The sequence below is a fragment of the Chinchilla lanigera genome, unplaced genomic scaffold, assembly GCF_000276665.1.
Source record: "Chinchilla lanigera isolate Chin_1 unplaced genomic scaffold, ChiLan1.0 scaffold00106, whole genome shotgun sequence".
NCBI lineage: Eukaryota > Metazoa > Chordata > Mammalia > Rodentia > Chinchillidae > Chinchilla > Chinchilla lanigera.
Window position 1 is genome coordinate 6,028,667 of NW_004955507.1, and position 12,142 is coordinate 6,040,808.

Consider the following 12,142-nt stretch of genomic DNA (forward strand, 5'->3'; position numbering starts at 1 on the left):
TGAAGCAGCAGCAAGGACCATGGCAGCCCTCTTTCTGTCCCTTATAATCTATGCAAACTACATGCCCTTAGGGTAGGTAGCACTCACACCCAGGATGGGCTTTCCCATTATCCACACCCATAACTATACCAAAACAATCAGTGGACTAATTTAGTAATCACAAACCCTTGATCCCAGCATCAGACACAATCCCAACATCACACATTCTAGATCAAGCCACCTCTAAAAAGCCCTAACAATGACTGCATGAGGTTTTGGGGGGACATCTAGACACAAGCCGCACAAATTCAGGCCTAATAGGCATGATGCTCTATCCTCCCTATTACACCTCTGTTGCTGGCTCAGTCCCACAATCAGAACACCCCTTGTCACATTTGCGTTATCAGAAAAGTACATGAAAAGCTGTTACTAAAATTCTTACTCCAGGTAAGCAATATCCCAGAAGAAAGTATGAGCCCTTACAGATTCAACTGGCAAATAAACTGGCCATCTAGTTAAAATGCATAAGACCACTTTAAGAGTGTGTTAAGAAGCCAGAAAATAATGAAGATACAAGGGAAATACAAAACACACATAGTCATTGATAGTAAAATAATTTTATTTAATTTCTTATTTTAAAAAAGGTAGCATTTCACATATAAATTTCGGCTTCAAGATTACAGTATATATTTGTCAAAAGGAACATCCCTGAAGGACGGCGAGACTTAGAGCTCATTGAGTGGGCACAGGGAAGCTCACTCCTCAGAGAAAGTTTAGGTGGAAGTGCTTTCTTTAAAACTTCACAATGACACTTCCCTGTTCCTCAACGCTGCCACCAGGGCTTGTGGGTGGTAGGAAAACCCACAGCCATCACTTTGGGGCAACAGCTCTTTACTTATGGGAATAGGAAACATTTCTAGAAATGAAAGCACAAAGGTCAATGATCCAGATTTCCCACAACAATCATTTATCTGCAGCAACAGTACAACAGGAGTTTATTTTTCAGAAGTTGTTTTAAGGAGGGCTAAAGGACACAAAATTCATTCAGAAGAGAATTTATAGAAGTAAATGAGAAAAAAAATGAGATTTTCCCCATATTACATACAAATGCCTAAGGCCCAGGGAAAAGACCCTTACAAATCTGGGCTTTCCTTTCCCAAATAAAGTGTTTGGCACAACCCATCAGCTGTCAAGAGACTGACTACTGAGAGTTTTATGAAAGTGGTCCCATGACTTTTCTGTCTGGCTTCAACAGAGTGTACACAGTGGTATCCACAAGCTGCACAAATTCAGGCCTAATATGCAGCAAATGTTCCAGCAAAGTTAATCTGAAAAAAAAGATCCAGATGAAGTAGATCTCCTATAGCCACAGGTTAACTCTGTCACGTTCTCTTGGAAAATTAAATTCACTGGTGGGCCAGGAAGTCAATGGAATGTGATCACCTACTGAAGGTAAAAATTTAAAAACCATTTTAATTTTAGCATCCTGTGGCCAAGGGAGAAGGAAACAAAGATTACCAAGGATGGTTTCTAGGTTACTACTGCTCACGTTTGGTGAACAATGTTACGGAGGATCAATATGGTGGGTAAACTAGAAACCGCTGGCAGCCCTAGGAGTTGGCCTTTAGATTAAAGTGGGGGCAAATGAATGTGCCCCAAATCCAGTTTTAAAAATAAAAACTTCCTGCAATTATGATACAACACTATGCAGTGAGTGGTTAGAAACTATATACTGCTAAATCTGGGTACAGCCCCGTCCCACTCTTGGGCAGCCAGAGCTGAGCGATGACACAGGAGTTGCCTGTGGCTAAAAACCAGACATAGTACCTTAGTCACATATGGCCTGGGGCAGCAACACTGACAATCATTACCCAACTGAGGGGATGCAGGGCTTCTGCAAAGGTTTTATCTCTCTCAGAACTTTACAGCAAGCCTTCATCTCTGGCCCTACTAATGCAATAAACTAGTGATTAAGAATTTCAATGAGGAATCTCCGGTGGGGTGGCAAAGCACATGTCCCTGTAGGCCACCAACCTGACTATAGGAAAACAATGGTGCAAATCGTATCAAGTAAATGGTTGCTCAAGTGGAAGATCATTTCCTGGGGAACCTCAGTGGCCTGGATGTCAATCACATGAACGAACATTGAGACTGGACCCCAAAGAGAGTCTGGGTCCCAAGTGCCATCAGTCTTCTTTAACTTACCATGTCCTGGCAGTCTTCTCTCTGTCATCCTATCTCTTGAATGGCTGAACACACATGTCCCCTGGGACCAATGTAAACATTATTCAATAGATCTCAGCTTAGAAAAACACAGCTTGTTATATATTTAGTGTTTAACATTCCAGTGCAGGCAGTATCTTAGCATAAACTTTCTCTCATTTACGAGTACCAGTTTAAAAAAGAACACATATAGCATACTTGATAAAACTGGCTGAAAAGACCATTTGAGTGCCAGACAGCTGGCTCTATCCTGCGATCAGCTGATAAACCAGGACTATCACAGGAGAGCCAGAACAGACAAGAGTGCAAATTCTCTGAAATCTGAAGAGTCCATATAATCATCATTCCCACTTAGCCCCTTGGGCCACAGCTTGATATGGGAGAACATTTCCATCTCTTGCATCAACCTGTGCTCTTCTTGCTTTGGATGGGGTTCTCTCCAGAGGGTTCAAGAGCCTCCTCAGGGGGCAGAGAGCTTTCTCGTCCAGTCTTAACATCTGAGTATTTCAAAGCACAAGAGGAGTCCATGAACATGTTAGGGATATTGCTTCCAAAGTAGATCTTACTGTTAGAAGCAATGGCCTGGTACTTTTTGAGCTCCAGATATTCCGGGGTCAATTTGTGCTGTGTGGGGGCAAACAAGAGCAAAGGCATCAGGATATTTTGGTGCAATAGTCATCTTTTTAGTCCTACATTGATCTCCTTAGTATCATCACTCAATTCTGAATGGTTGCTATGATCCTCTTTACCTTTAGAGTTTAGTTATTGCAGGAACATCAAGCATTTGACTTAAAATTCCTGTCATAAACTCTGGTCTTAATGTAGGAGAATCTGTTGGTTCATTTTTTAATAGAATAGGGGTGTTCTGGGGGAACAAGTAATAACTAGTGATAATATCTATAGAGTGACTTAAGGACTATAAAGTACTTTCATATATACTTTCTTATTTCATCTAGCTGAAATCAAGTTGAAACTGATCTGGAATTTCTGCTGATTCTCTTGAGAGAGGTACACAGGACAATAGATGAGACTTTAGAACTTTAAGGAAGGCCTGGGCTTATAGCCAGCTGCCTATGATTCTGCCTTTGTTGACCAAATTCTAGAACTGGAAAATCTCAAGAAGTCACTTGATTTGGCATCTTGCTTTTATCAGGAAGCTGGTTGTTTAAACAGTTTTTATAATAGGTAAACTAGATGTGTGTTGACCACAGATCTCCTTCCCTGTCACAGTGTTTTGTTTAGAACATGATGCCAGGACATATCCAACCAAAATCTTTCTGGGTTTGATTAAAATTCAATTCCCCTGTTCCCCAGAATATATACTTTCAAAGCTCCCCAAACCTTCTCTAGTAATCTCCTCCATCTTGGGTCCCAGCTTGTCTTCTCTGAAAAGCCCTTCTTGTCCTTCACAGCCCCACAGCACCTATTCTTTGAAGTCTGGTATCTTTCGTTCCCTGGATCTCTACCCTGTCCAGCTGATTCACATCCTCTGTTGAAACATTGCAATCAAATCTTGTCAGGGTGCCCAACTAAATTAACTTTTTTTTTGTTTTGTTTGTTTTCTGGTACCGGGAATCAAACTCATGACCTTGTGCTTGCCAGGCAGGCACTGTGCCGCTGAGCTAAATCCCCAGCCCCCTAAATTAACTCTTACAACCTTTTTAATATAGGCTGGTATCTGACATAAAACCACTGCCCTTCTCAACATTTTACTTATAATTAATAACTTTATAAATCCTTGACATATCCTTCCCTTCTCTGAATCCTGTAAGGGTTATAGTGCTGCTACATTAAATAATTCCTCCTTATTAGGGCTTACTCTCTGGTTAACCTACCCTAGTCCTTCTACAAAAATTATTTACCTATGTATCACCCAACTTCTTTCTCAAAAGTATCATACATGAAACTGCAACAGTTTTTAAAATCCAAAACAAAGTTGTCATCTGGAAATGTGCATGTATGCGGTTGTTAAAACAACTAGTGAGCATGACAGACATTTAGCAAATTATCTCTCAATCTCTAAAAGTCTTCAGCAATTAAAGAGTATCTCATCCCCAAATGCTAAGAATATCTCTGGTAAGAAATATTGCTCTAAATAAGCTTAGCTACTACCCTAAAAAGCTATTTTATCTGGAAAGCAATTCTAAATGAACTTCAGCTTTTCTTTCTTGTCACTCTGCTGGAGATCTTCAATATTATACAGTACTGGGTCCCTATATCACCAAATGAATGGATTTACAGCAACTGATCTCCATTTATGTTTGCTTTGTCCTAGCTCCCCACTTACAAGGAACTACACAGTTTCCTATTCAGTGAGTATGCAGTAAGTCTTGCTAAACAACTAGCAGACTCTGGAAGATGGGCTGGTTGCTACCCTTTCCTGACACTGGATAAAACCATCTCTACCATATTTGAGATCCTGAAAAAAAAAAACCAAACCCAAGCCATCGCTAGGGAAGCGGCTCAGAGAACCACTTACTTTATTTGAGGTGGCATATTTGTGTGCAGCATAATACTCAGCATCTGCTTTTGCCTTCTCTCGTGCCAGAAAGGCAGCATCTAGCAAAATAAATCAGATAATGGTGTTTAAAACAAAGGTAAGTTGCTAATCCACTCCCTCAGCTGGATAGAGTCCCTTTTTCTGTTATTTAATATTTCAAATGCTTACCTTAAGTTTATAATATAAGCAGCTTTCAAGTACCAGTCCCCTGACAGCTCTTTCTGAGGGGGCAATATTCCTGTCACTGCGGAGCAACAAATTACCTGAGCCCACTCATTTCTACCTCAAGTGCTTCCTTCTTCTTCTACCTCCCAACATCTAAAGCTCATGTCCATCCAGGCTTCAAGTAAAATAAGCAAGCCCAGCAGCAAAATCTCTCTTCTACTTATTTCACTGTCCCCAAACTCTTCAAATTTGATCCAGAATCAGTTAACACAGAACGACAGGAAGCAGCTGTATATGAGCCAAAGTGTCTTCAAGACTGTGAGCTCAGAACATTAACATGTCACTATGGGACTCAAGGAGTTTTGAGATTTTCCTTGAAAACTGGGGTTCTTTTTTCCCAGCTAACTGATTGTGGCTGACAGATAAAAAAGAATTGCTGGTGCTAGGGTTTATTTTTCTGTACATTCTTTACAACTGATTATAAATAACTCTTATATTTTATCTGAGAATAAAACAATAGCTAATAAGCTCCAATTTAAGGAAAGTAACGAAAAGTTGAGCTACCAGTGTCACAAACCAAAGCAAGAATTAGATATGTAATAGCATTGGAAGAAATTTTGCCCAGAGTATCAGGCTAGCTACTTCCTCCAAATCAGAATACTCAATTACCCACTACCCAAGACAATCAAGAGCTGCTCCCCAAAGCAGAGTAGTTCAGGATCACCAGACCCGCCCTCACACCCTCCACAATGTACCTTCAATTTCAGAAATGCGCTTTTCTGTTTCTTTCTCCATCACCTTCTGCTGAAACCGAATTTTGGCCACTTGTGCAATCTTTTCTGCTTCTATAATTATAAAACAAAAGACATACTCAAAACATTTTTTTTAGTTTCCAAGGCACTCTGAGCAAGTAGCCCACAGCCTAACATTTAATTACATAAAGATTTATGGATAATGGTTTCCTTAAGTTTCTTTTTTCTTTCTCTTTCTTTTCTTTTCTTTTCTTTCTTTCTTTCTTTCTTTCTTTCTTTCTTTCTTTCTTTCTTTCTTTCTTTCTTTCTAAGACAGCATCCACTGTGCAGTTCAGGCTGGCCTTCAATTCACTTATGTAATGTAGGGTGGCCTTGAACTCACAGCACTCCTCCTGCCTCAGCCTATGGAGTGCTGGGATGTGTGCCACCATGCCTGGCTCCTTAAGTTTTATTGATCCAGACTAGACAAATCAAAGGAATAAAAGGAATTTATTTCCTACTTCACTGCTCTATTCTGACAATGTAAGTTCTGTGGGAAAAGGATGTACAATAGATTAATAATTACAGTCTGTCATGAGACTCGACAACAGTGGTTCACAAGCTGATGGAAGGAAAAGATACTTCATGAAAGTACTACAGAACAAAAACAGTAACATAAATGCATGGTAACAGAAGACAATCACATAATGTGGCAGGAGAAAGAAAGAATAAGGGAGATAAGTTAAACCAAGGAAAAACTTTTAGAAGCAATTAGGAAATAACAGCCATGACCTAGAAGGACATGCCAGAAAGCATAAATAAAAGGAGCTACAAGTGAATACGTCACAATAAAGAGGTAGTATGGAGCCAGATAACAAAAAAATAAGATTAGAAAGAGGGCTAGAAGACCTCTATCTTGAGTGAAAGGCTAAGAAGTTAAATTTTATAGTCAGGATGTACTTAAAGTGACCACCATGATATGAGGAAAAGAGTACCAGAGGAGGCATACTGTGACTTCTGTAGAAGGTTAAGTAAAAAGCACTGTAACTCATTAAGAAGGTGAAAACAAGTGATGGGACTGAACACATCAGCTATTAAAGGTAACCTTGAGATGATTTAAAGTTATATGGAGACATAAAGCACCCTTACTAAATTTCTGGCTGAACCAAAGGACCCAGGACCAGGAAAGAAAAAGTTCTAATTACATTACATAATCAATCAGTGCCACTGTTAAAAGAACATTCTTAATTCTTCTGATCAGCCAAAGAGGAGGAATATAGCTGACTCTGTATTCACAAGTCTCTCATTTGCAAAGTCAACCATTTGCACATAGAAAATACTCAGAAAAAAAACCCCCATGAATGTATGGAATATGTACAGAATTTTTTTCTTGCCATTATTCCGTAAATGATATAGTAAAATAACAATTTTTACATTGTAACAGGTAACTTAGAGATGATTTAAAGTCATATGGAAGAATGTGTATTAAGTTATATGAGATACATGCTATTTTACGTAGGAGACTTGAACATCTTCAGATTTTAATATGGGCCCTGGCAGGGTGTGTATGTGCTTTGGTATTCCTTCAACCAATACCCACAGATACGAAGACCATATTTTATCTCTGGTCCCAGAAGGAGGCACATAATGGAGAGAAAATTTGTAAATAGTTCCTTTTATGCTTGTGTCATGTGGGAATAAACCAGTGAAGATTATTAGACTTCTAGTTCTACAAATATGGTGGAGTAGGTTAATGAGAAAACCCTTCAGCTAACACCTTAAAATGCTAGATAAAATATAACAAATATGATTTTTAATGCATGGCTGAGTTTGTAAGAGAGATCTTCAAGTGATGTAAGCAAAAGGAGAGCTGAGAGCCTAGATGGTGGCTGCCCTGGGGATGGTTACTTTTTAAGAACGGGAAAGGGACTTGGGTAATAGTACAGGGAGAGCCAGGAAATCACATCTTACAATGTTAGAACTAAGACACATATAAAACTAAGACTTACAGGCTCCAGCTGTAGTCAAAGGGACTGAAGCAGTCTATCTACCAGCATAGTGAGTTTTCTGCTACATAGACATATTATCAGTGAAATTGGCAAATACCTCAAAACAGAAGTCTTCAAAGCGAAGAGAGAAGAAAGACTGATTATTCAAAGGGAAAAATGAGACTGATAGTATTATAGACAGCTAAGCTAGGTAGAAATACTATAGGCAGTCAGATAGGGCTAGGCCCTTGAGAGAGCCAGGACAAAGGTAAAACATATCTGTTGGAGACCAGGCTAGAGACACACCTGTTGGAGACCAGGCCTATATACTTCCCTGAAGGATAAACACTAGCTCTAATGAAGCCTAGATAGACATCAGTTACCCTCGTGGGTAACCAAGACCTCTGGACCCATCATTTCCTAGAAGAAGTCTTTGTTCTTTCCATGTACTCTAGTTATATGACTTGTCTCCCCACTGGATCACTATTACCTAAATGACTACACTTGTATCCTTACTGGTTAACTACATTGTACCCATGTGGGTAATGCTCTATAAAATTTTCCTGTAAAGTGGGGTCCCCTGGCAACCCATTCAGGACCTCTCTTGCTTCTCAGGAGCTGTACCTCTTCCTCTCAATAAATACCTTCCTACTGCTAACCTCATTTGTTCCCAGAATTCATTCTTTGATTTTTAGAGAACATGAACTTGGTGTGTAAGACATCTAACAGGTTGGGAGATACATTTCCCTTATATTGTATTTGGAAATTTTGATATTATCCCTGTAACAATAGTACCTTTTGTACCTACAAAAGGCCAAACAAAAATGGAGTAACATTACCAAAGTTAAGTTTGGTGCAGAATTACCATTCAAGAATGAAATAAAAGCATTTCTAGAACGAAGAAGACTAAAGTTTTCCATTCCTTAGTTCTAACTAAAAGAAAAAAAAAACCCAAACAAACCTAGCACAGGGAAAAAAACAATTATCAGGGGATAATGCACAGGAGAAAAATTACTCAACACGCATCAATACATATATATATATATATATATATATACGCACACATATATATATACATATATATATTCACTATAAAATCAATGATGATGACAATAATCAATGGGAAGATACAAGCAACATGAAACTGTGTAAGATTGGAGAATAATGGTAAAGAGTTTCAGCATTCCAAAGTATTGTTCAAGAGGAAAACAGAGATAATGATTAACTTCAGACTTTGTTAAGTCAGGTATGCTTGTTAACATATCACAGGTGACGACTAGTTACACATTACAGATATGTAAAACTTCCAGTCAAGTGAAAGGAAGGAAAGAATAAAAACTCAATCATTTAATACTGATCAGAAATGAGGGAAAAAGCAGAGGAAAAAAACCATGGTAAATAGCACATAACTGAATGATACAAACAAATCCATATAACAGCCACCACAATAAATATAAAAAGACTAAAACTCACCAGTTAAAAGACAGATTCTCACATTGGATAAGATAACAAAATCCAGCTATATGCTGTTTACAAGAGACATACCTAAAACATAATGACATAGAAAAGTTCAAAGTAAAAGGATGGGAAGATATATCCCCCACCAAAAAAAACCCAAGAGAAATCTGGCATAGCTATATTATCACCAGACAAAACAGAGCTTAAGCCAAAAAAATACATTAGGAATGAAGAACGTTATTATAAAATAGAAGCAATTCTCCGGGAAGATGTAACAATTCTCAATCTGAATGCTCTTACTGATATAGGTCCAAAATACAGAAAGAAAAACAAATAAACAGGTACAGTGGGAAATCTTAACAAACTTTTCTGAGAAACTGATAGCTCAAAAAGACAACATTAGAAGCATAGAGAAGATGTGAACAACACAATTCACAAGCCTGACCTGGTGGATACATACAAAGGAGCCTGCATCTAACAAACAGAGGGTATATACTCAATCTTTTTAAGCATACATAGAATATTTACACAGAAGGACGATGTGTACGTAGGGTACAAAGCAAATCCCAATAAATGCTTAAGAATCCATACAACTGATCTCATTTTCTGACTACATTTAATTTTGGGCATCAGCAACAAAAGACAGACCCTCAAAACCCATCAAACCAGAAACTGAAAAATGTACTTTTAACAATTCATGAGTCAAAGATAAAAAATATAACAGCAATGTTTTTAAAAGCATTAAAAAAAGTGAACAACCGTACACAAAGTACATTTCAAAATTTGACATAAAGCAATATTTAGAAGAAAATTTATCTTACATACTTCCATTTAAAAAGACTGAAAACTAATGAATTATCTGACTCCAGAAGTCAGAAAAGAACAAATGAGTAAATGCAGAGCAAGTAGAAAAAAGGAACCAACAAAAATAAGTGTAAATAACACTGAAAAGAAAGCCACAATCAACAAAATCCAAACCAAAAGTCAGTTCTCAAAAACCACATATAAGTAAATAAATAAGACAGATCTCTGGCAAAATCAATCCAGGGAAAGAGGCACAAGTAAACAATATTAAGAATGAAAAGGGAACACACAGATTTGGTAGGTGCTTTGGTAATTGTAAGAGAATTCTATAAATTTATGCCCCCAAATTTGAGATAGCAAATAAAATGGACAACTTTCTATCAATACTGTCAAAACTGACTTTATAAAAAACAAAGAACCGAATACACCTAAACTTAATACAGAAATTAAATTGGTAGGTTAAATATTATCACAGAAAAACAAATAAGTACAAATCACATTAGACCAAAATAGTTTTAGAATTGAGTTTCACCAGATCTCAGAGATAATATGTATCTCATACAAAGTGCTCTAGAACACAGACAATGAAGAAATGCTCCTCAACCTAAAAGAACCATAATACAAAAACCAAAAACACCCCACAACTCCCACAAAGTCTGATGGCAGGAGTGTAAGAAAAGAAAATTATAAACTGATTTCATTTATTAAAAAAGTAAAAATTACACAAAAATCATCAGCAGGCCATATAAAGACATCTATTATGGTCAACTTCCAAGTGGATTTAACTCAAGAACACAAAAAATTCAATAGAAAATCTATTAATATAATTCATCACATTAACAGCTTTAAAAAGAAAAATCACATGCTCATCTTAAGGAGAAAAATTATAGTTTTAACTAGAAAATACATAGTTTCTCAATAAAAGCTCTTGGTGAACAAAGGACAGGAGGAAACTTACTTCTTCATTAACTGATAGATGTTAGGCACAGTAAATGTCACTGGGAATATTTAGAGACAAGACTAGAATAGCCATCACCATTTCCAGTTCTACACTGTACAAGAAGTCACAGCCCAAAGCAGTAAGAAAAGAAGAAATAAAGTATGAAAACATAATAAAAAAAATTGTCCTTATATGAAGACACTATGATTGCTCACACAGAAAATCCAAGACTATTAGAATAACAGCATTCTCAGCAGGACTACTAAATTAAAAAATCAACAATGTATGCATACAAAAGCAACAACCAATTAGAAAATGTGCCTTTAAATATAGCCTATTTATGAAACTATAAAACAAAAACTTTAAAGGATAATAGTAATAAATCTCTAACAAATCTGTCACAAGTTTAAGATAATTGACTTTTTTTGAAAAATATTTCTTATAAATGAAAAAATATAACTAGATTCAGTATCACAAATATTACAGTTCTTTCCAAACAGATCTACACATATATGCAATTTAGATAAAAATCCCAACACAGTATTTTATAGAAATCAAGCTGGTTCTTAAATTTATATGGGTGAATAAAAGGGCCTAGAATAGTCCAGCACAATTTTAGTAGTTAACAGGAGGAACAGCTAAGGCAACACTCATGCTCCCAGACAGCAAGATTTAACATAAAAGCTACAGTAATTAAAAGAAGGCAATAGTAGAGGATAAATCAAAACAGAAATAAAGTGTAGGTCCTAGTAACAGAGAAATATGTTATCTTGTTATATGACACACAGAGCATTAGAAATAAGTAAAGGAAATAATAAACCATTCAGTAGTCTAAGACAATTAGTTTGCCATTTGGAAAAAAAAAACTGAACTTGTATGTCATATTACATACTAAAATAAATTCTACATGGATAAAAGCCCTAAGCACAAAATCCAGAAAGTTAAAACTTTTAGAATAATTTTTTTATTAGGGTAGGGAAATAATTCTTAAGATAGGAATGGCACAAATCATAGAAGAAAAGATTCATGAATTTGACCACATAAAAATTAAATATACATGTGACCATGTAAGAGTTCAAACACAAGCTACAAACTGAGAAGATACTTCTAAAGCATAAATGTGGGAACAGGTTAGAGCTCAAGAGATTAAAAAGAATTCCTATTAACCAGTTCAAAACATCAATCAAATAACAAGCTAAGGATATTAAAAGGCAGTTCAGATAGGAAAAGAAAAAGGAAACCTGAATGACCAATAAACAAGATTCAGCTTTACTATTAATCAGGGGAATTGAAATTAACATTATGTAATTCCATGTCCACCACTGAACCAGTATAAATGTTTAAAAGTCTGATG

General features: G+C 36.8%; 1 protein-coding gene across 2 annotated transcripts in view; it reads right to left on the reverse strand.

Moving 5' to 3' along the window:
* Positions 1 to 580: 580 nt before the first annotated feature.
* Positions 581 to 12,142, reverse strand: part of Erlin1 (ER lipid raft associated 1) — a 33,700-nt gene continuing 22,138 nt past the window's right edge. For both annotated transcript variants that reach the window (XM_005407685.1, XM_005407686.2), the window contains exons 10-12: positions 5,623 to 5,712; positions 4,682 to 4,761; positions 581 to 2,826 (exon numbers count right to left, since the gene is read on the reverse strand). In XM_005407685.1, coding sequence (XP_005407742.1) covers positions 2,605 to 2,826; positions 4,682 to 4,761; positions 5,623 to 5,712 — 392 coding nt within the window. In that variant the 3' untranslated portion in view covers positions 581 to 2,604. The remainder of the gene's footprint in view (positions 2,827 to 4,681; positions 4,762 to 5,622; positions 5,713 to 12,142) is intronic.